Raw genomic sequence first — 23,922 nt, forward strand, 5'->3', positions numbered from 1 at the left:
TTCTCTTGAGATTCAGTTCACAGACAGATGTCCTGACATTTTCCTTTAGAAATCGCCGGTATAATTCAAAATTCATTGTTCCATCAATGATGGCGAGTCGTCCTGGCTCAGATGCAGCAAAACAGCCCTAAACCATGATACTACCACCACCATGTTTCACAGATGGGATACAGTTCTGCTGTTTTCCTTTCCTTTTCCAGCCTGATGAGCATCAACAAATCTTTTTCTGAGGTCCTCAGAAATCTCCTTTGTTTGTGCCATGATAAACATACAGAGAGAGAGAGAGAGAGAGAGAGAGAGAGAGAGAGAGAGAGAGAGAGAGACATACAGACAGAGAGAGAAAGAAACAGACAGAGAGAGATACAGAGAGAGAGGGATAGAGAAACATACAGACAGAGAGAGAGAAAGAGAGAGAGAGAAACAGACAGAGAGAGAGAAAGAGAGATAGAGAAACATACAGAGAGAGAGAGATACAAAGAGAGGGATAGAGAAACATACAGAGAGAGAGATACAGAGAAAGAGAGATAGAGAAACATACAGAGAGAGAGAGGGATATAGAAACATACAGACAGAGAGAGAAAGAGAAAGAGAGAGAGAAACATACAGAGAGAGAAAGAGAGATAGAGAAACATACAGAGAGAGAAAGAGCGATAGAGAAACATACAGAGAGAGAGAGAGATACAGAGAGAGAGGGATAGAAAAACATACAGACAGAGAGGGAGAAACAGAGAGAGAGGGATAGAGGAACATACAGACAGAGAGAGAGAAAGAGAGAGAGGGATAGAGAAACATACAGACAGAGAGAGAGAAACAGAGACAGAGATACAGAGAGAGAGGGGTAGAGAAACATACAGACAGAGAGAGAGAAACAGAGACAGAGATACAGACAGAGAGGGATAGAGAAACATACAGACACAGACAGCGACAGTAAGATTGAGAGAGAAAAGGGATGGGGGTTAATGACATGATGATGGTGACGTTACTGTACTGAAACTTCTGTTCCTGTAATGGATCTAATTATAATGATATAAGCAGTGATAATTATATAAACAGTTGGAAAAAAAGAAAAAGGAACACTTGGCTCTCCTCTGCAGATCTTCACCTATCCATTCACTCGTCTGTGGGAGAGGAGACTGAAATGAACCACATCGTTATAATTGCAGGCCAAATACCTCAGTTCCTTCATCTCCCTTCCTGAATCTGACTCAGCCTGTCGTTATGCTCGAGTCCAGAAATCCGACTCAAACGAGAGTTTCATCGCACAATTACCCACAAACACTATTTTATTCATATTCACTGTGTTTAACGAGTTTCAAAATCCATACAAGAAACTGAAATAAATCTCATTATACTGTTTGCTTTTGCTTCGTTTAAAAAAAACAAAACAAAAACAAACAAAAAAAAAAACAACAACTGAAACTGTACTGAAGTGCTAACAGGAGCATTGTGCATTTCCCATCATCAATACGGCTTTCTTACATTCTTCTTATTTTACTGAAGCATGATCTAGCTTAAGAAATCCCGCTTGGTTCCAATTCGTTTTTGATATCTGATGAAACAAACAGTTCCTGGTAGCAGACACATGTCTGGATATTACGCTGTTCCACTGAGAACCCTAAAGCCTTCTTTTGAAGGAACTCTTACATGTTCTTAAAGAGTATTCTGCAATCATACACAACTGTGCAAGTGTAAGTATGTCAATTTTATTTAGAAAGCACATTTAACACAGCAAAGCGGACCAAAGTGCTGAACAGAGTAAAGAAGAGTAAAATAGAAAACAGAATAAAACCAAATAAAGACAGACTATAGACAATAATAAAAAAATAGATTAAAACGTTTTCAACATATATGTTTTCAGCCTCTTTTTAAAGTTGTTGATTGAGGGTACAAGACGGATGTCCAGTGGCAATTGATTCCATACACGAGGGGCGGCGAACTGAAAAAGCTCTATCCCCCCTTAGTTTTTAAACAGGATCGAGGGACATACAGAAGATCTTAAAAATCTGTTCGATGAATGTGGTGTGAAGATATTTGAGATAAGAAGGAGCTTGATCATTAAGAGTTTTAACGACAAACAACAGAATCTTAAACTGGATCCTAAAATGGAGCGGGAGCCAATGGAGCGAGAGTAAAATTGGGGTGACGCGATCACATTTCTTTGCCCTGGTTAACAGCCTTGCAGCTGCATTCTGAACCGTCTGGAGACGAGCCAGAGATGACGGAGGAAGTAGAACAAACAGCTCATTTCTTTAGTTCCCTGCTGGTGTAACCTGCAGAGTATAGGTCTAAATCTCCAGATTCTATCCCTCACCTGTGTTTCATCTCCTCGCATGGACTGGTCTCCCAACAGGGGCTCTGCAGGAGGAGCGTTGATGGTGACGGACTTCTCCGAGCGACTGCTGTCTTTACTGCGAGACTTGTGTCGTTCTCTGCTGCGCTCTCTGAAAATAAATAAATAAACACCGTTAGAATGTGAATCTATTAAGTGGCTAACAATATTCATTTATTAGATGAGTTATCAGATGAAGCTATTTGATGGCTGACAGAATGAACTGCTTGTAAGTCTTCACAGTTATGCAAAGTCCGCATGACATGACTTCTGAGCTGTGATTTGATTCCTACGCTGATGGTTAGCACGTTTGCCTCGGGTTGGGGGTTCGAATCCCGCCTCCACCCTGTGTGCGTGGGGTTTCCACGTTGTAGGCTTCGGGGGTTTCCTCCCGGTACTCCGCTTTCCTCCCCCAGTCCAAAGACATCCGTTGTAGGCTAAGTGGTATTTCCAAACGGTCCGTCGTGTGTGAATGGGTGTGTGATTGTGCCCTGTGATGGGTCGGCACCTCGTCCAGGGTGTACGCTACCTTGTGCCCCGAGTTCCCTGAGATCGACTCCAGGCTCCCCCATGACCCTGTGTATGATAAGTGATCTGGACGATGGATCGATGGATGAAAGGATGTTGACGTCTTTCCTGCACATTGACGCATCATTAAATGCCGGTTCTGTACAAACGGTAAACCAACTGGAATGAATTTTTGTTTTGTATTGACACATCCGTAAGGCTGTGACTGTTCAGTATTCGGTATTGTTCAGTGCTTGCAATGTTGGTATTGTCAATTATAATGCTAATCAGTGGCTAAAAGAATGCATGCGCTGTTAGGAATGTGAACATCTTCAGTGGAACTGTTCCGTTGTTGATGCAGTAGTGTAGGATTGCTGTTGGGAGGAAATCACACTGTACTGAATAGCTACCATTGTGAAAGTCGACTAGAACAGTGGCTGGTTAAAGGGCTGAAACGGCATCTATAGCTGTCTGGTTTTCGTCTGGTTCTTTATCATTGCTTGCTGTGCAAATCCATTTTTTTCCCCCCCATTCACACACAAACATGGCGTGTTTAAGCCAAGATACACAAGAATGCAAACTATGCAGACAGCCAAAGCAGCCATAATCCTAATGTGCTTGACTTTTGAATTGATTAATTTACTCACTGCATCAGCACAAACACACAGACAGAGATACACAGAAAGCAAGCAGCTGTTCAAACTTGATAAAGTGGGAAATGCAACAGGGATGACAAACCTGCCATCACCTGCTCCATCATAATGGCATGGCTGAAATGCCTACCTTTCCTTAATGACCAGCTAGTAAACTCGACAGTAAAAAAAGTCCCAGTTGTAGCCCCCCCCTTTTTTTTTTCTTTCTTAAGTCTCTTATAAAGCAATCCTTCTGTCATCAGGACCACATTTGAAATCCTTTGGCAGCAGCACAATGCATAAAATCATGCAGATGCAGGTTAAGAGCTTCAGTTAATGCTCATGCCAAACATCAGAATTGGGAAAAAAGGTGATCTCCGCCAACGTGACGTTGACCGCAGCGTGGCTGTTGCAGGATGAAATATCTGGTTGGTGATTGAGGGAGGTCAGAATTGAACGGCCAGACAGGTTCGAGCTGTCAGGAAGGCTATAGTAACTCCTTACAACCAAGGTGATCAGAAAAGTATCTCAGAAGGCACAAAATACTGAACCTTGAGGCACATCAAGACCTCATCAAGTTCCAATCCTGTCAGCCAAGAACAGGAATCTGAGGCTACAGTGGACACAGACTCACCCAAACTGGGGATCTGAAAATTGGAAAACGACCAGGCGAAAGTTTTTTCCAATGTTTTCCAACGCGTCCATCATTTTTGGCTGATTTTATAATTAGATGAATAAGCAGGTGTACAGGTGTTCCTATTAAAGTGGCCAGTGTAATTGTGCATCCCCCAGTAGTAACTTTCTAGAGCTCATTTAAAACAGCTGAAGCTGACCAAAGTAATGTACAACTGAGAGGGATTGAGATTGAAAAGGCACATCAACATTACAAAACAAGTCAAAGTAAAATAAAACAAAAACACACTAAAAGATGAATAAAATATACATTATAAATAGATACACCTATCAGCCATAACATTAAAACCACCTGCATAATACTGTGTAGGTCGCCCTTGTGCTACCAAAACAGCTCTGACACACTGTGGTATGGACTCCACAAGACCTCTGAAGGTGTGCTGTGGTATCTGGCACCAAGACGTCAGCAGCAGATCCTATAAGTCCTGTAAATTGCGAGGTGGGGCCTCCATGCATCTGACTTGTTTGTCCGGCACATCCCACAGACGCTCGATCAGACTGAGATCTGGGGAATTTGGAGGCCAATTCAACACCTTGAACTCTTTATGTTCCTCAAACCATTCCTGAACAATTTTTGGAGTGTTGCAGGGTGCATTATCCTGCTGAAAGAGGCCACTGCCATTAGGGAATACCGCCGCCATGAAGGGGTGTCCTTGGTCTGTAATGTTTAGGTAGGTGGTATGTGTCATGAATGCCAGGACTAAAGGTTAACCAGCAAACATTGTCCAGAGAATCGCACTGCCTCCGTCGGCTTGCCTTCTTCCCATAGTGCATCCTGCACGTGATTCATCAGACCTTCTTACATTGCTCCATAGTCTAGTTCTGATGCTCAAATGCCCATTGTAGGTACTTTCGGTGGTGGACAGGGGTCAGTAGTTACTCTGCCCCATATGCAGCAAGCTGTGATGCACTGTGTGTTCTGACACCTTTCTATCAGAGCCAGCATGAACTTTTTCAGCAATCTGTGCTACAGTAGCTCTTCTAGGGCATCGGACCAGACGGCTAGCCTTTGCTCCCAATGTGCATTAATGAATCTTGGGCACCCATGACCCTGTCGCTGGTTCACCGGTTGTCCTTCCTTGGACCACTTTTGGAAGGTACTAACCACTGCATACCGGGAACACTCCACACGACCTGCAGTTTTGGAGATGCTCATACCCAGTCGTCTAGCCATCACAATTTGGCCCTAGTCAAAGTCGCTCAGATCCTCACGCTTGCCCATTTTACCTGCTTCCATCACATCAACTCTGTGAACTAACTGTTCACTTACTGTGCCTAATATATCCACCCCTGGAAAGGTGCCACTGTAGCGAGATAATCAATGTTATTCACGTCACCTGTCAATGGTTTAAATGTTATGGTTGATCGGTGTAAGCAGGTATAAATGAAGCGACTAATAAATTGACTAAGTAAGTAAACACATTGTATAAAACACCAAGGCTTAGAAACAGTTACACGTGAAAGAGGAAAAAAAAAAAAAACGTATTTATTATATTCTTAGCTATATCTTGAGAATGTATCTATGACGATACTTATGGATCGTATGATAAAAGATCAGCACCTCATATGAATGAACTTTGCTAAGGCTTCAGCTGACGTGAAGAATTAACCTTAGAGAAAGCACTCGATACTAACTGACCAAGGTTTAGCTGGCAAACATTTCGTAGGAAAATCCTGAAAGTGAATTCCTAGGTCTTCACTTTAAATCTGTTGGAAAAAAAAGTGGACAATTTCACACAATCCAGTTTGGCAGCCGCACGACGCTGGACTTGTTAGGACGTTTCGTCTCGTGTTACATAATGCGGTGCCGCATAACTATGTAAATGAAAACATTCTCTAGTTAGAGTGTTCGACTGGCCTGGGTGAATATGGAAACACAACGGTTAATATGGAAACCCCCGCAGCGAGGAAGCATTCTGAGGCTGCTTTATATAAACCCTAAAAATAAACAGGGTATATAGAGGATATCCTGAAGTTTAGACCGACACGCTGCTCTAAATGTTGTGATTTCTATCACCCGCTTCCCTTTCCCCAGCACAGGACTTCAAACTCATGAACTCGGTAAGAAAGATGAAGGACATATGGATTTGGAGAAAGAAAAAAGAAGCTATATGGTGTACATGGATAATAAAAGCAGGAAGTGCTCCGAGTGTGAGACGCAGTGGGTCATGGCATCATACTAGCACTGTCAAAGCTCTTCACCATGATCAAATAGACATATGTCCTGTTATTACGGTTGCAGGGGTATACCGTTTTGACGATATACCGCGGTATGAAAATTGGCGGTTATCATACCGTGTGCATTTGTTTATCTATTTGTTTACCATGTACATTTGTTTAACGGTATTTCGGGGACAACAACTGAACGGAGAATCTCACATGTGCATCTCCTTTACTCATCAATGTCCTGTCAGTCTCAGCAGCTTGCTCCACACACACGCGCGTACAGCTGAGAAAATCTCAGAAATTTAAAATCGGCAGTGTGGGATTGAGCAGCTCAACGGTTAAGAATGAATGAATGAGTCTTTATTGGTCACATATACAGTAGAGCACAGTGAAATTGTTTTCTTCGCATACCCCAGCCTGTCAGGAAGCTGGGGTCAGAGCACAGGGTCAGCCATGATATGGCGACCCTAGAGCAGAGAGGCAGTGCTGGGGCTTGAACCCCCTACCTTCCGAACAGTAACCCAAAGCCTTAAGCACTAAGCCCCAGCACTGCCAAGCTGCCACTGTTGGGCCCTTGACCAAGGCCCTTAACCCTCAACTGCTCAGATGTGTAAATGAGATAAATGCAAGTCGCGCTGGATAAGGGTGTCTGCCAAATGCCATACATGTAAATGTAATCCCAAAAAGAATAGGGGGTTGTCCTCAAGGATGGATATCCAGTTTGCGACAAACAAACAAAAAACCCATCAGTGCAGATCACGGGAATGCGAACATTTTCTGCCTCCGACTGTTGAGATTATAAAAATACTCATGCTCATGATAATGATTACTCTACCTGTCTTGCTTTGACTCCAGCTACCTGTTATAACTAGAACGCGTGGAACCGCCCTAATAAACATACTCTGTTTCTGTCTTATGTGTACCACACCCCTACCTGCGCTAAACCTGAAATGTTTTTCACTCCAGCGCTCCAAAAATCACTGAACCATAAATCATCTGGAGAGTGAAAAGAAAAAAAAATAAAATAATGCAGTCCCGTCCTGTGAAATCTCAGAGGGGAACTCCAGCACCTGGCTGTGTTTACAAATTTCCCCACTTGGCCTATTGTTCTCGAAATGCACCATTTAGTGTTTAAGGTTCAGGGTACGAATCTTCGAATACCGCAGAGTACCGAAAGCCAAAACTTTTACAACATAAAGCAGAGTGTTGTTGGAAATGAGGACGCTATAAATAATTTATGATTCTATTTTACTGGGATGTAACCACATTAAAGTGATCCTAGTGACTCAGTGTGTTGATATAATTAGTGAAATCGGAGTATTACACAGATGGCCCCTGGGTCTACAACAGAACTGGACAAATCCCGGTCAAATAAATGCCTTTCAGCTTGATATCTTCGAATTATAAACCTCCTCAGATTAAGGCTGAAGCTCTAGGAACAGTATTAGCCTTTCATAGTGAAAATAATGATATGCGTGGACGGCTCTGGAACCAGTTAATATCTAGGATTTGTCTAATTAACCCAATAACGGGCAGCATTGCTGCTTCACAGCTCCAGGATCCCAGAGTTTCATCCTGAGCTTGGCTTACTGTCTGAGTGGAGTTTCTGCGCATGTTCTCCTCTTATCTGTGTGGGTTTCCGGAGGATTCTCTGGTTTCGTCCAACCTCCCGAAAAATTGCTTGGTTATCCTGCATTTCAATTTTGTTTTTAATGAGCCCTTGCCAACTTGCAGCTGTAAGTGTGTGGGAAGGACATGAACAGCAACATGCAGCACGAGGAGAAGTACGGAATATCAGGGTGTACTCGCACTAGGCGATCTGTACCATGCCCGAGCACGTTTGACCCCCAAAGTCCAGTTCGTTTGACTAGCGTGATCGCTCTGTTCCTCTTCAAGCGGGCCTGGGCGCCGTTCAGTTGGACTCGGGTATGATGCGCATCTAGTGTGATCGTTAACTGTGGCCGAGCACGGAACTCGAAAACATGACATCTATGACGCGACTGTTCCATTGAACAGAACACGTGGGTTTATAAAGGGTCTGGTTCTCACCTCGCTAATGGACGGGAAATGTAGTCGGCGAGTAAAGCTGCAAATTCGACGTCGACTGCTTCCGTAAAAATCTTCTGATTCGTGCAGCACGATGAAGGCATGTGAGAGGGGTGTATGTCACCATGCCCCAAATGACTCCAAATAAACCACAAAGTTTCACTGATGGACTCCACTGTGGTGCGCAAGAGCACTTTTCTTCCTGCCGTCTTCAAAAGAAAAAGTAGCATCGCAATGACGTAAACGTGCCCAGGCCGGGAACGTTAAGTGCAACGTGAGTGCAGGCCAGCGGGGGAGTGGGGAGGGGGTACAATCGTGCACGGTAAAAGGCAACGGGGCCAAGTGTGAGTACGACCTAAGAGAACATCCATCCATCCATCTTCTACCACTTACTCCTTTTCAGGGTCATGGGGAACCTGTGCCTATCACAGGGAGCATCGGGCACAAGGCGGGGTACACCCTGGACAGGGTGCCAGTCCATCGCAGGGCACAATCACATACACACTCACACACCCATTCATACACTATGGACACTTTAGACCTACCATGCATGTCTTTGGACTGGGGGAGGAAACCGGAGTACCCGGAGGAAACGGGGAGAACCCATAGCACAGGGAGAACATGCAAACTCCGCACACACATGGCCCCGACCCTGGAGGTGTGAGGCGAACGTGCTAACCACTAAGCCACCGTGCGCCCAACATATTTACCGATAATAAAATAATTGAAAAAATGGAAACAATAAAACGGTCAGTTTCCTTCCACCTATTTCATGAGTGTCTTCTTGACACGAGTTACAGTATATCAGGCTGTCAACTAGAGCCATGGTTCTCAAAATGGGGCCCAGGGACACCCAGGGGTGATTTATCACAGTTAAGGATCCGATTTATTATTGATTTCTTATAGTTTTTTTTTTTTTAGTCTCTTGAAATTGGTTTCGATTCATCCAAACCTCAATAGCTCTCAAACAAGACCTAGAAATAATGTCAGCTTGGACCATAATGTGTCCTGTTGGTAGAACAAAAGTCTATTGCTTCAATAAACAAATATGACTTGTGCATAATTAAATAACGTTCACGAAATACATCTCTACTGAGGGGGTCTGTGGAAACTGAATAACGTTAAATGGGATCCTGGCTACAAGAAAAGTTTGAGAACCAGACAACTTGCTAAACATCAATCCTTGAGTAACTCAACTCCCAATCTCAATACAGCACACACAGTGTTAGATTCTGAAAGAGTCGTTTTTACAGCTTCTGCTTAAGCTTCTTTTCCTACCAGTTTTAGCTTCAGCTTGGAAAAATGTACCATTAAGGTGGCTGAATTCCTCAACCCTTCAAGGACTCAACTACCAACTTTAATTTCAACGGTTAAACTCATTCCGGATGAAAATCCTTATGAAGGGCACTGGGATTCACTCAAGGGAAAACAAAGCTGATAAGGACATGTTAAAACAGTACTGGGCTAGTCTAGATTGATTTTTCCCCTCGCTGAGCGCCAAAACCAACCTTCATTTAACGGCGACAGTGGCAGATAAATTAGCACTTGAAAGGGTCTACTGCATTTTGGATTCAGTAGGAGACTCTAAGGCTTGATTAATGGTATTTGACTTCCAGTGTTGCTTCCAAATACAGGTATTAGACTGAAGTAGACATGCTTCCTGTGGGGGTTTGGGATTCTGCCAGCTTTTCCCACACTTGGGCCAACATTCTGAACAAAACTCTACTAACATCCAGTGGTCGACTGAAGAGAAACTCATAAATCTTGTTCGTTTTCACGCCAGCTTGAGCATCTGAGCAAGAAAACTACTTATTTATACCGAGAGATTAGCCGTTAGCTAAAGGCCAAGAACTCCTGAGGCCAAGAACTCCTTATTGTAAGCAAGCGAATGCTCAGAAATGAAAGAGCAGCCGGTTCTGGTTTCACAAAGTCTCAGTGTTACTGCAGAGTTAAGTGCTTCTTATTGCCTCTTTTACAACCTGCCCATGCTGAATTCAGAGAATTCAGAATAGTTATGCACGCTCAAATCTTCTGGGTTTTTTTTTTTTTGTGTGTGTGTCTTATTTCTTGTTTGTTTCACAATAAAAGATTTTGCATCTTCAAAGTGGTAGGCATGCTGTGCAAATCAAATCAAAATCCATTTTAATTCCAGGTTGTAAGGCAAAATAGGAAACACGCCAAGACGGGTGAATACTTCCGCAAGGCACTGTACGTGCTACATTATAATTCTCATTGCAACAGCGCGACTGTGTTATAGCTCATTATCGCTGGATAAAACCTTTCGAGAAAGATAAAACAATATGGCAAAGAACAGTACTCGATAGTGCCGTACTCATGAATTAATGATAGATTCTTCGTTTTAAAGGCCATAAATGATTGATTTTCTTCCTAATCGAGAGGTGCCTGATGGAGCAGCTCTCCTGAAAATCTCCTCAAATGTGACCATAAGTACTTAATAAAAGGCTACGGTGCAGGTGATGGACTGCCTTGGCGATTTCCGAGCGTGTCAGACAATTACAACAATTACAGATAAAAGAGAAGGCATGCAGAGATGTAAGGCTTACAAACCAATGCTCTAGAAAGTATTTCCTCGTTCGAACAGAGCCATCCTTTGCAGAAGAGCCTGGAGGACACGTCGCCTAATCCAGCGAGACGGGTTTTTGTAACTTTTAAGCTCCCCTTTGCCCCTGAAGGATTAGCGCCTTTGACACTGGGATATTTCATTCAAACTGGGAAGCATATAATTAGGATTAAGCAAATCAGAAAGCTCAATTTTTCACACAAAGCTAGCGAGTGGGACCTAATTATTATAGGACAGAACACATGAATATAGCAGTGTTCGTATTTAACAAACGGCCACTAAATCAACTAGTATTTTGGTTGTTTTTTTGAAACGTAATGCCTTTTTCTTAGTTCGATTGACAAATCACAGGACATCGCTGTTAACAAAGACATTACAAGGTGTCATTTTACCGAGAACAAAAACGGAAACGCTACCGAGACTGAGAGTGCTCCCAACCAAGACTCGTTCCATAAACATCTCCCAACAAAAACTTGACCACGTCAACGATCAGAAGAATTACTTTGTTAAACAACCACCCATTTTTAAATCTCCTTATTATTAGTCTTAAATCTGCGTGGTGCATCCGCCGTACAAGTCCCTGTGTGTGTAGAAAACAGTAACATATTACGACGAGAGCATTAATATTAACATCATTGATGTTACAGCCGGAACTCCCTGTGCTGCTATACAATAATAACGCCCACCTTCTGGCCAATCAGATTTGAGCATTCGACAGAGCTATGGTAGCTCCGATTTCAAATATTTCCACAAAAGGTAAAAATGCCAGGGTACAACATGCAAAAGCATTTACGACTATGGCCAGGTAGTAAATTATCTGTCACCAAAATGCTTGGGGTTGTTGATCACGCTGGCGAAACCAGGAGAACCAGTTGGTTATGTTTTAAAACACACGCTGATTTATAAGCCGCTCGGATATTAGCTGTACCTCATAACTTTAGCTTTGAAGAATGCCCTGAAGTGATTGTATGTTTGTTCTTGTAAGTAGCGATCATTGCAGCCAGTCCCACAGGGACTTTCTATTCTTACAGGTAGCTTGGGGGGTGGAGGTGAGAGGGCTTTAAATTCATTCACTCTGTGGTATTACTGCGTGTACATGAGTCTCAGACTTGATATTTCCTACTGCTCTAGATCTACTGTATGTATATTTCTGACCTGAAATTAGAGCTGCAACAACTAATCAATAACACCGATAATAATTGATTATGAAAATCGTTGTCAACGAATAAGTTTACATTATTTATATAAGTATTTATGCATTATATTTAATGGATGCACAAAAAGCACTGAATTAAACTGCAGTCCTAAATTAATAATATATATTCTGGGGTGTGTGTGTGTGTGTGTGTGTGTGTGTGTGTGTGTATTGGGTTCTTTTCTGTTTTGGACAAACAGTTGTGTAAAGTTTTAGTCTGAAGTTTATATTTGTAACACTCAGTTTGTGGATTTTATTTTAAATAAACAAAAAAAAGGGTACTGGAATTTTGCCCCGCCCCCATCCGATTAATCGGAAAAAATAAATAAATAAATAAACAGCCAACTAATCGGTTATGAAAATAATTGCTAGTTGCAGCCCTACCTGTAATCACATTCTGTAACAGACTGTAATAGCGTGTTCTCCGTGTCATATGATACGGTATAATGAAGATCCATGATGAAGAACATTACCGTGTTCTGCTGGTGTCGATCACTGAGCACTGGGCTCGTGCATACAAGCGGGATTAAAATAAACAAAGCGAGTTTGACGTAATATTGAGATATTTTGTTCTTTCTTTTACTTCTTGCCGCTGCCATGAGTGTATTTGTAGCGGTCACCCAGTGGACAACTAGGTTCAACAACTAGAAAAAGAAACTCACAAAGCAAAGCAAACATTTTTATTTACTGATTTTTGAAAAAATATTTAAACTCGACACTGGTGTGAAGCGCCTCAATTCCGTAAGTTTAGCATGAGCTACTCGCTCCGAATCCCACCGCCTGGCTGTCTGTAAATGGCAGAGATAGCGCAGTTGTTAAGGAATTGGACTTCTGACCAAGTTCTGGTCAAGAGTTCAAATCCCAGCACCACCAAGCTGTCCCTGTTGGGCCCTTGAGCAAGACCCTCAACTGCTCAGTAGTAGAAATGAGTAAGTCGCTCTGGATAAGAGCGTCTGCCAAATGCCATAAATGTAATGGAAATGGAAACACAAGGCTGTCGAAACACGGAACTTATTGAATAATTTCATTTACAGTCAAGGACAGGTGAATAAGACATAGCGACGAATTAGACACAGCGACGGATTAGACATAGTGAATTAGACATAGCGACATTATACATAGCGACGAATTAAACACTTACATTAGACATAGTGACGAATTAGACACTTACATTAGACACTATCTTAACAATAAACTCAATCATTTCATTTCCTTTACTCAGCATTAAGACACTTAAATAACTAAACCACCACATGTTATTATATTACATTAGCTACCACTTTCATTTTTTTTTTTTTTTAAGCCCTGTCATTTCCCTGCCAACCAAACCATGGGGCTGGGAAGCACACTGATGCTTTTACCTGCCTGGTGGCCTAGCTAATAAATTCATGATTTGTCCATCCCTGAAGAAAAGGAAAAATCTCTATGGAAATGTGAAAAGCGAGCTGGGGAATGAGGCAGGAAGGAAAGTGAGAAAAAATATCCGTCTCCCCGAGCCCTCCAAAACCTTAGAGCCAATGCAGGTGCTGCTGCAAGAAAAAGGAAAGAAAAGACATGGAGATAGAGGTGTACAGACCCCAGAGAGAGAGAGAGAGAAAAAGAGAGAGAGAGAGAGAGAGAGCACGAGCAGAGTGATACAAAGAAAGACAGGATTAGTATCCATGGTGCCTCAGCACCTGTCTGCTACTGACTTCCTGAACCTGTCAGTCAGAGCAATTTAACCACTGAAAGATAAATAGCCCAGAGAAAACTAACCTGCCGAACAGCAGGAAGAAAGAAAAGGGGAGAAAAGAAGGGAGAGATTCAAAGAACATGAGTCAAGGCTTTGTAATACTTGTGGTATTTTGGGCGAAAATAAGGTGAGGGTATACTCATCACTGGAAGACACTTCTCCCTCATGTGGTGTTTGTTTTTTTCCGAATTCCAAAAAATTGGCGATTTGAAAAAAATTCTATTCACTTTGTGGTTTTTTTTCTTTTTCATCATACACTACTTTCAAATCGGATGAGTGTAACACTGTAAAGGTCGGTACAGTTGAGTGTTTACCACCGTGTCTCTGTTATTAAGCGTTTGAGCACTGGAGACACCAGTTGGTTGCGTTTAGCAAATGGAATTTTCCCCCGTTTTTCCGTTATGCAGGTCTTCAGCTACGCAATTGTACGTTATGCAGGTCTTCAGCTACGCAATTGTACGGGGACTTCAGTGCCGTTTTTTTCTGCTTCATAATGCGCCACACCTTCTCGACTGGAGGCAGCGCAGGACTGCAGGTAGGCCAATGTAGCACCCGCAGTCTCAGCTTACGCAGCCGTAATGCGCTTGTAATCCGGGCAGAATGTGGTCCCTGGAAACAACAGCGTCTGGATGGCAGCATATGTTGCTCCAAAATGTCTACATATCATCCTGCATTAATGAGGCCCTCACAGATGTGCAAGTTCCCCATGCCATGGGCACTGACACACCCCCGTACCACGACAGACGCTGGCTTTTGGACCTGACGCTGATAACAGCTTGGATGGTCCCTGTCCTGTTTGGACCGAAAACCACGACAGCTGTTTTGTCCAAGGAGGATTCGAAATGTTGACTTGTCAGACAACAAAACACGCTTCCACTGTGCTACTGTCCATCTCAGATGAGACCGAGCCCAGAGAAGTCTTCTGGAGCAGAGCTTCTGGATAACGTTCACGTATGGCTTCTGCTTCGCCTAGTAAAGCCTTAACCTGCATCTATAGATGCAGCAGTGAACAGTGTTGACTGACAAAGGTTAATGAAGTATTGCCATGCCGTGATATCCATTACAGAACCTTACGACTGTGACGTCTGAGAGATTGGAGGTCATGCTCGTCCAGGAGTGATTTTCGACCTTGCCCTTTACGCACCGGGATCTGACCGGATTCCTCGAATCTTTGAATCACATTGTGCACTATGCAGGCTGAAATGCACAAATCCCTAGCCAATTCTCTTTGGGGAACGTTGTTTTCAAAATTCGGGATTATTCACCAACACATCTGTTGGCAAACTGCCGTCCGAGTCTCGACCCATCCTTGCTCCTGAAGGACTAGACCATTCTAGAAGGCTCCTTATATACTATAACACGACTGCCTCAACTCTTTCACATCACCTTGTTATTTCAACTTTGTTATTAGTCCTAAATTGCCCCGTCCCAACTATTTTTGGAACGTGTTGCAAGCATCAATTTCTGACTAAAAACATATGTCTTTAAAAACAACAACAACAAAAAAACAATGCCGTCGATTGTGTAATACAGGAAATACCTTGTCTTTTTACTGTTTTTGTTTGAATACAAGTCAAAGTAAATTTTCCGGTCTACTGTGCTAAAGAAAACTTTGGGACATTTCTTGGAGCATGTAATTGGGCGTTTTCTAATTCGAAAAGAACACGCACAAATACAAATACACAAACCTATGGATGTTTTTTTCCCCTGACGATGAGAGTATAACGTATCAATGTAAGTATAAAGTTCCTTCGCATGTACGCGCTGACTTCATATTCATGCTTACCCATGTCTGTGGGATCCTCTCGACCGGCCTGAGTGATACGAGTAGCCGGAGTAGGTGGACTCGGTGTCCATGGTAACGCGTTCCTGCCCCAGCGATTGGCTGAGGGCGTCCTGTATGTTGCTCGGCTTGGCGGTGGGCAGATGTATCAGGAGCTTGTGGGCGTTTTTATCTGGTAGAAAGTGGAACTCGCTCAAGAGATTGGCGTAGAGTATGCGCTGTCGAGTGTCAATCTTGGATGTGAGCCTGGAGGCTCCCAGCCATCAATCTGAAATGACAGAAATTCAGGTCTGTAAAAACGCACACAACGCAAAAGCTGACAATAGAAATGAAACAAAAATAGGATTTTGAATCGCAAGAGCGGTCGTTTGAATTCTATCTGACTTTTATGATGTCATCTTACGCTTTGAGAAGGAGAAACGCAACCCGATGACAAGTGGGTGATCTACCTGTAAATCACTTTGGCCGATCAGATCACTGCATATATACATGTGTACATCCATTAATAAATAGATTAAAAAAAGATAAATGCCACAATACAGGGGAAGAATTACGGAATAATGACACTACTGTGTTGCTAATTGCTTGCTCAGACATTGTAGAAGAGTAGATTATTAAATATCCAGCGGTTATACTACACGATTGAAACATTCCAGCTGCTTCCTTCTGCCTTTAAGTAGTAGACCAAATACTTCATTTTTAAAGCGGACTTTTCTATTATCCTTAACGCATTACAACTTTACATGCTAATAAAATAAAAATATTGCACTATATTGTACTGACGTTGGAAGGAGAATGTTGAATGTTGAAGTTTTGAAGGACAGTTCATGATTTTCCCAGTTTGCTGAGATCTTGGAGGTCTGGGAAATGCACGTTGTATCCAATCCTTCTAATTTCATGTAATGATTTAGACACTGCAAATGGTCGGTCCAATTATTTATTTGTGCAACAGCTGCCATCTTACTTCTGTAAAGTACAAGAGCCCTAAGGCTAAAGGGGAGGACAGAGAAAGAATTTCACAAGGCGAAGCTCCATTTTTTTGTTGCTGTTGTTTTGTTTTACATCAGTCTGGATTTATTATACTCTACTGCGGAGTTCACGGAGCCAGGTTTTTAAAATGAAGGAACATCAGTGTGACTTTTAAAACTTTGAACCAAAATAGTACAGTGGGGCCAAACCCCAGTGTTTGTATGCGTGTGAATGACTTGTTGCTAAGTAGCCATGCTTCTGCTTTGCTGGAATAGTGTTAGGTCATGTTCGGCATTATCAGACAGCACTACTGGCCATAACAGGGCTACCAGGTGGTGGAAAATACTTCAGTAACTCTACTTTGTTACTATACTTGTGTATAATCTTGGGGTATTTATACTTTCAGTATTACTGATACTGAATACTTGTACTCTTAATTGCGTTCCCAAAATTAAAAAAACAAAAAAAAAAAACAAAAAAAAATAGTTTTTACTCCTTACATTTTAATTTTGACCGTCAAATATCAAAGGCCTCTTCTTATTTTTATATATATATATATATATATATATATATATATATATATATATATATATATATATATATATATAAAAATAATTTTATTTATATATAAATATAAATAAAATAAAAAATTTATTTCTTATTTTTATATATATATATACACACATATATAAAAAATTTATATTACTGTGCAAATGTTTTTTAGGCACCCTATTTTGTTATATCTTTTTTATTTGATGACTTCTACATTATCGAGTCAGTCCAAAAACATTTTAGATTCCCAAACATTAGTTTTCTAGCACATAATTAATGTTAATTATGTTACAGAAAAATGTTTGTATGTCAGTAAAGAAAGCAGCGCATTACGTAAGAGACACTTTTCGGAAACAAAAAAAAAAAAAAAAAAAAAAAAAAAAAAAAAAAAAAAACACACACACACACACACACACACACACACACACACACACACACACACACACACTGAAGGCTGCTGGGTTTTTTTCTGCAAAAATAAGAAGCGAGTGCGACAGTCAAAAGTCTCCAGAAGAACCGTGTCTGGTTCTGTAAGATGCACAATAACACTTACAGCTCATTTCCATATAAAACTGCACTAATTCTACTGGAGACTACTATTTTTATTTTTTTGGCACACTGAATATTGACTTTACTGCTCTTTACGGTATTATTATTATTTTTTTTTTAAAATTCATTATTTTGAAGGCATCTTTGCTCTACAGCATTTCTTTGCTTGTGCCTAAAACTTAGACCTATTGACTGGGCAAAGTTTAGCATCCAATCAAATAACTATCAGAAATCGTGTCAATTCATCACCTGCCGTGACCTTCTCATGCTTCACGGTGTAGTAGTTCATACACTTGAACATCCCCATCTCTGAATTGGCTACATCGCTCTCTCCTCTCCACTAATAGCTGGTGTGTGTTGGGTGTTCTGGAGCACTATGGCTGCCGTCACATCATCCAGATGGACGCTACACACTAGTGGTGGTTGAGGACATTCCCCCCACCCCAATACTACATAAAGCGATTTGACTGTCTAGAAATACTCATATAAATGTAACTGTAACTAACTAACTTGAAGATGGAAAAGTCACCAGACTACAGCATGGAACTTAAAAAGCATGAGCACTCCTGACCCTACCTCAATGTTTGTTTCAATATGCTAGTGTAAGCCAAAACTCGTACAAAACGATGCGTCTCCTTTCCTCCCTAGAAGGCATGAACTCCAGCGAATTTGAAAAAGCCGTACTGAGGTCAGTTCTGCGAATTTTGTAACAAAAACTAGTTACATTTAACTACGATAGTCTTTTCTTTGCTAATGCCAGGTTACATTAGCATCAATTCCATTAGCTAACTTAACTGGCTGTGTCAAATAATGATAAATATTGGTTATTTATGCAATATTTCACTTCTGATTAATTACTTAGCCTTAGTCATGAGTTCTCTCATCAATCGGACGCTACAGCCTGGAGATTGCTGAGGACGGTACCGCTTGAAGTACCATGGAAATGGTTTTGGACCTCAATTCCACATGGACATTCTCACTGTGGTTGCTGGGACGACGGTTGCTACTATGGCCTTGGGACTGCAATTACCACATGCAGATTTGCACTCGGGTCTCCTTTAGTGAACAGTGGACTAGTGCAACAAACAGACTTCATATTAAACCATAATGAACTTTCTTTTACTTTCACACTATCTGCTGTTACCCAGATGAGGACGGGTTCCCTTCTGAGTCTGGTTCTTCTCAAGGTTTCTTCCTCAGATCATCGTAGGGAGTTTTTCCCCCCTCGCCACCGTCTCGCTCAATAGGGATAAAGTCACACACTTAAAATCTGTATCCTGTGTTTATATGTTTCTGTAAAGCTGCTTTGAGACAACTGTAATTGAATTGAATCATGTACATTATACCCAGCGAACTTACAGAGATGAAATGATGTTTTAGGCGACATGGTGTTACTGTGGTGTACTTTAAAATGAATCAGCTTTACATCAGGAATAAAAGTGACATTAACTTAATCCAAAAAGTTTCCTATTTTTATACTTAATAAATACCTTTAAAAGTCGCTTTACTTGAGTACATTCTGGCTGGACACTTAAGTATAATCCGTCAGTGCGGCTTGTTTACAGAATATGAACAATTTCAAATGCAAAATGCACAACGGCGTATTTGGAAAGGCCGTGCGAGCAGGGCCCAGTGTAATGCTCGCACTGGGTCGCATTGTGACAGAGATCCACCGCTACCACAACGTGACACAAAGCACTACTCGCACAGCTCGACAACTCATCAGCCTGATCCCAGGCCAGCTCGCACCGTCGCCACACAGAGAGAGAGGGTTACGCTACGGGCGAAATTAAAACTGACAGCTACTGAGTGATAGTCTAATGCTTCATCGAGATCAAAGTCAGGCTAAAACACACACACACACACCCACCCACCCACACACACACCTCAATCAGGTCAATCTCATATTTCAAAACACAATCCAAACTTTCGGACTCACACTTTTCTGTTCAACTCTTCTTCATGGATACCTCATTCTGTGCAGACAAAAATGGCTTCAATGTTCCATCCTAATCAGGCCGTAATCACGTGTGAAGTAGACGTGTGTCACTCATTTGCTGAGACCATGTGAATCTTCTTTATAACAATTTACGCAACAATTTCACCATTTTTTGCTGAACCAGGCTCAACGTGAATAGAAGTAGTTATAATTGCTAGCTAGAATTTTCATTATTTCCAATGAATTGTGAGTGAGGTGCCCGATTCTCCACAAGAAGTGTGTGTGTGTGTGTGTGTGTGTGTGTGTGTGTGTGTGTGTGTGTGTGTGAGTGTATGTGTGCGCGCGCGAGCGCATCTCTAAGTGTGTAAGATTAGGGTGGAGAGTAAAAACCCCACTTCTCTGTCGTGTGTTTATGATCATACCCTTTCGAAAGGAAATCCAAAGAAGGCCCAATTTAACGGTACTGGGAGAGATTATACCTAGAGAGGGCCCTGTGGTGTTTTTTTTTCAAGACGCTCAGCTGTGATTTTAAAGGACTTTAATGAGTCTCCGTTTATAAAGAGACGACAGGAATAGAGAGAACCAGACTTGGTACATGCTACCAGTTTAATTCAGCTTCAGTGTGGAGAGCTACAGCTGAATATTAAGGGTTCAGGCAGGAACTGACAAGCTGAGCCTTGCCCAAATGCTGCAGTGTGAATGTGTGTGTGTGTGTGAGAGAGAGAGAGAGAGAGAGAGAGCGCGAGCTGTCTACCAAGCACGCACACACACACACACACACACACACACACAACAGGACACACCACCTTTGCTCTACACAGTGAGTCTGGAGTCAAAACTGAATCCCGCTGAAAATAACTGCATTCCTGGGAGAGAGAGAGAGAGAGAGAGAGAGAGAGAGAGAGAGAGAGAGACAGAGAGTGTACACAAGCTACAGACACACAACTACAGATATACTATACAAAAAACCCCCACATTTCTAATATTGTAGGCAAAGCTGTCTCGTATTAGCGCAGTGTATTACACTCTCCCAGAGTTTCTCCATCTGAACCGAGATTCTATCCAGAGTGACAAATCCAAAGGATATGACCTGATGAGTCCTCAACCAAATCCAGGTTTTCTTCCGTTCCTCACTCACAGTGTCTTACTGATTGATTCTGTTAATTACAGCCTCTCATTTAACATGCAGAAAGACGTTACAGAGAAAAATAAAGCTTGGGAGGAAGCTGCAGAGATCGGTGGGCGCACAAAAGTAGCGAGTCCCTTTAGCCTGTTTAACTTGCTTATCTACAAAACCGAGGACGAGCAAGTAAATCGAATGTGAAGACGTTTTCAATCAAAATGGTGAGTATAAATCGTACAGTGGGCTTGAGGCTATACATTTTAGCTACTACTGTTTCTCATCGGAAAAATAAACAAACAAACAAACAAATAAATAAATAATAATAATAATACAGGAAAGTGCACGCCCATAAGTGACAACAGTAGGGGTTGAACGAAGAGTTAGAATTTCCAAAACTTGGAAAGGATGTGGTGTCCTTGGGTATTCCTGCATCCCTAATTTAATTCTGAATTTTGGCCATACTATTTATAGTATTTATGTATTTATGACCCTTGTTTTCCATTGTATTTGAACTGCTTTGTGGCATTTCACTGAAAATATTTATTTAAAAAAAAAATCAGATTATGGACATCTGTAAAGAATCATTTAAAGACAGAATCAAAACACATCTAAGAGTCTCTTTTTTCTCACTGCTAATTATAGATTTTTAGCACTGGATTTAATTATAGATTTTTAGCACTGGATTTAACTATAGATTTTTAACACTGGATTTAATTATAGATTTTTAACAGGATTTAATTATAGATTTTTAACAGTGGATTTAATTATAGATTTTTAACAGTGGATTTAATTATAGATTTTTAACAGTGGATTTAATTATAGATTTTTAACAGTGGATTTAATTATAGATTTTTAACAGTGGATTTAATTATAGATTTTTAACAGGATTTAATTATAGATTTTTAACACGATTTAATTATAGATTTTTAACACAGGATTTAATTATAGATTTTTAACACAGGATTTAATTATAGATTTTTAACACAGGATTTAATTATAGATTAACACTGGATTTAATTATAGATTTTTAACACAGGATTTAATTACAGATTTTTAACACAGGATTTAATTACAGATTTTTAACACTGGATTTAATTACAGATTTTTAACACTGGATTTAATTACAGATTTTTAACACTGGATTTAATTACAGATTTTTAACACTGGATTTAATTATAGATTTTTAACACTGGATTTAATTACAGATTTTTAACACTGGATTTAATTATAGATTTTTAACACTGGATTTAATAATAGATTTTTAGCACTGGGTGCAAATAGTTTCTCTATCCGTTTTCTCAACATCAGCATGGACACTTTGCCCAGAGTATCTTCTATTGGCTGACACATGATCCACCATGCATTCCACCAAAATCTTAACCTGGATGAACTCTTTAAACAGGACAACGGTGTCATTTTTCCACATCAGCATGCGTTGTCCATCAACACATTGTTCTGAATGAAATCACTGGCATGCACATTTTTAAAAAGAGACCAAACCGTCCTTGTTTGGTATGCTTCCTTAAAATCCTTCTGTACGAAATGGTGACTCCCTCTGCGTGACTCTTTTTGTCCACCAGCACAGATCCTGACACAGAGTTGGGGAAACAACTCAATTTCCAGCTGTCACCGTTTCTATTCTCTCCTCATGCTATAAATAACAGCTGATAGCTGATAACACTGTGCTCACGAAACAGAACGCGTGTTATTACTCCAGCATTACTGCAGCACAATGCGTCTCCGGATATTTTAACAGGAAAATCTGACACCACTAATAAGAGAATAGCGGTCACTCCGGCCTTTTGTAATTGCCGTATAATTAGCCTAGCTCTTGTTGCTAATTACCTTTACTATGACAATTGCTACCATTGTATTTTTATTATTTTTTTTTTTTACTCTTGATTCACAGAGCAAAAATTTGGTAAGATGATATCTCTGACGCAGAGACAAAAGACAAAGTCGAGGCTTGGATTATTGAAACAGAAGTGGCTTGTGAATTTCCTTGTTTTCGAATTTGTGGGAAAGAGAAAGACTTTGAGCAAGAAGAGAAAGAAAAAGAAAGAGAATGGGTAGAGAGAGAGAGAGAGAGAGAGAGAGAGAGAGAGAGAGAGAGAGAGAAAATGGTGAGCATTCATTCAATCTGAAACATACAGTACAAACAGCCCATGACTGTATATTATGATTTTTATGATGATTTTGTGAATTCAGTGGATTTCTATGGACTTTATGCTTCTGTTCAAGTGAACTGAAAGGCTTGTTAATTTCGGAGCGTAACTGCCACGTTTGACGCACTTCTTACACATCGATCAGAAACACACCGTCTGAGTTTTGAGCGATTGAGCTTTCTGTTAATTTACTATACACAAAGTTCTTGTCTATAGTAACTACACGTACATTACAGATGTGTGGGGGGTTTTTTTAATGGAAAGAAAACTAGAATCACACTGTTAAATAGGCTATGATTTAGGGCTGCAACTAACGACTATTTCCATAATCGATTAGATGGCAGATTATTTTTTTAAAAACTGGAAAAACCATTTTGAGTCACAATATTTTTCTCTTCTAATAAATATACTTCACTAATGTTAAATATATAATGTCTCGTGTTAGCCAAGTTTAACATACACTGATAGATTTTAGTTTTCATCAAGGAGCTTAAAACTTTGTCCATTTACCTCGACAGAAAGCGAGGGAGTCTGCGTGAGTGGAGAGATTGTGAAGCAGAATGTACGTTTCACATTTTACACGGACGCAAGGAACAGCGTACAGTACGCGTGACGCAAATTTCATCATCGGCAGAGTACGCGTCGAGATTTCTAACCGTGTGTACCTTGTACGCACAGGTCGCACATGTGCATTTAATTTACTTGCACTATTCCGTTGTTCCACAAGGTGGCGAGAGTGACCCAGGGCTGTCGATTCTCAAGGTAGCTGAAGAAAAAACGGAATAAATGGAAGAGACGGAAACGTGTGCAGGTTAGAAAGTACCCGCATTTGTAGAATTCTACCCTTAAAGTGTGTAAGGATTTGTATACGGGAGCTAATCGTGGTGAGAGATTGCCCGAGCATTGATCTTCGTGTTGTTGTGATTCTTCTTCGTTATCGTCCGTCACACCAGAAGACCTG

The 23,922-nt window shown here is 41.0% G+C and overlaps 1 protein-coding gene across 2 annotated transcripts in view; it reads right to left on the reverse strand.

Annotated features, from left to right (window-relative positions):
• Positions 1–23,922, reverse strand: part of LOC128601754 (vang-like protein 1) — a 75,604-nt gene that overhangs the window by 30,549 nt on the left and 21,133 nt on the right. For both annotated transcript variants that reach the window (XM_053615104.1, XM_053615103.1), the window contains exons 2-3: positions 15,668–15,932; positions 2,312–2,441 (exon numbers count right to left, since the gene is read on the reverse strand). In XM_053615104.1, coding sequence (XP_053471079.1) covers positions 2,312–2,441; positions 15,668–15,738 — 201 coding nt within the window. In that variant the 5' untranslated portion in view covers positions 15,739–15,932. The remainder of the gene's footprint in view (positions 1–2,311; positions 2,442–15,667; positions 15,933–23,922) is intronic.

Source organism: Ictalurus furcatus, chromosome 26, assembly GCF_023375685.1.
Source record: "Ictalurus furcatus strain D&B chromosome 26, Billie_1.0, whole genome shotgun sequence".
Taxonomy (NCBI): domain Eukaryota; kingdom Metazoa; phylum Chordata; class Actinopteri; order Siluriformes; family Ictaluridae; genus Ictalurus; species Ictalurus furcatus.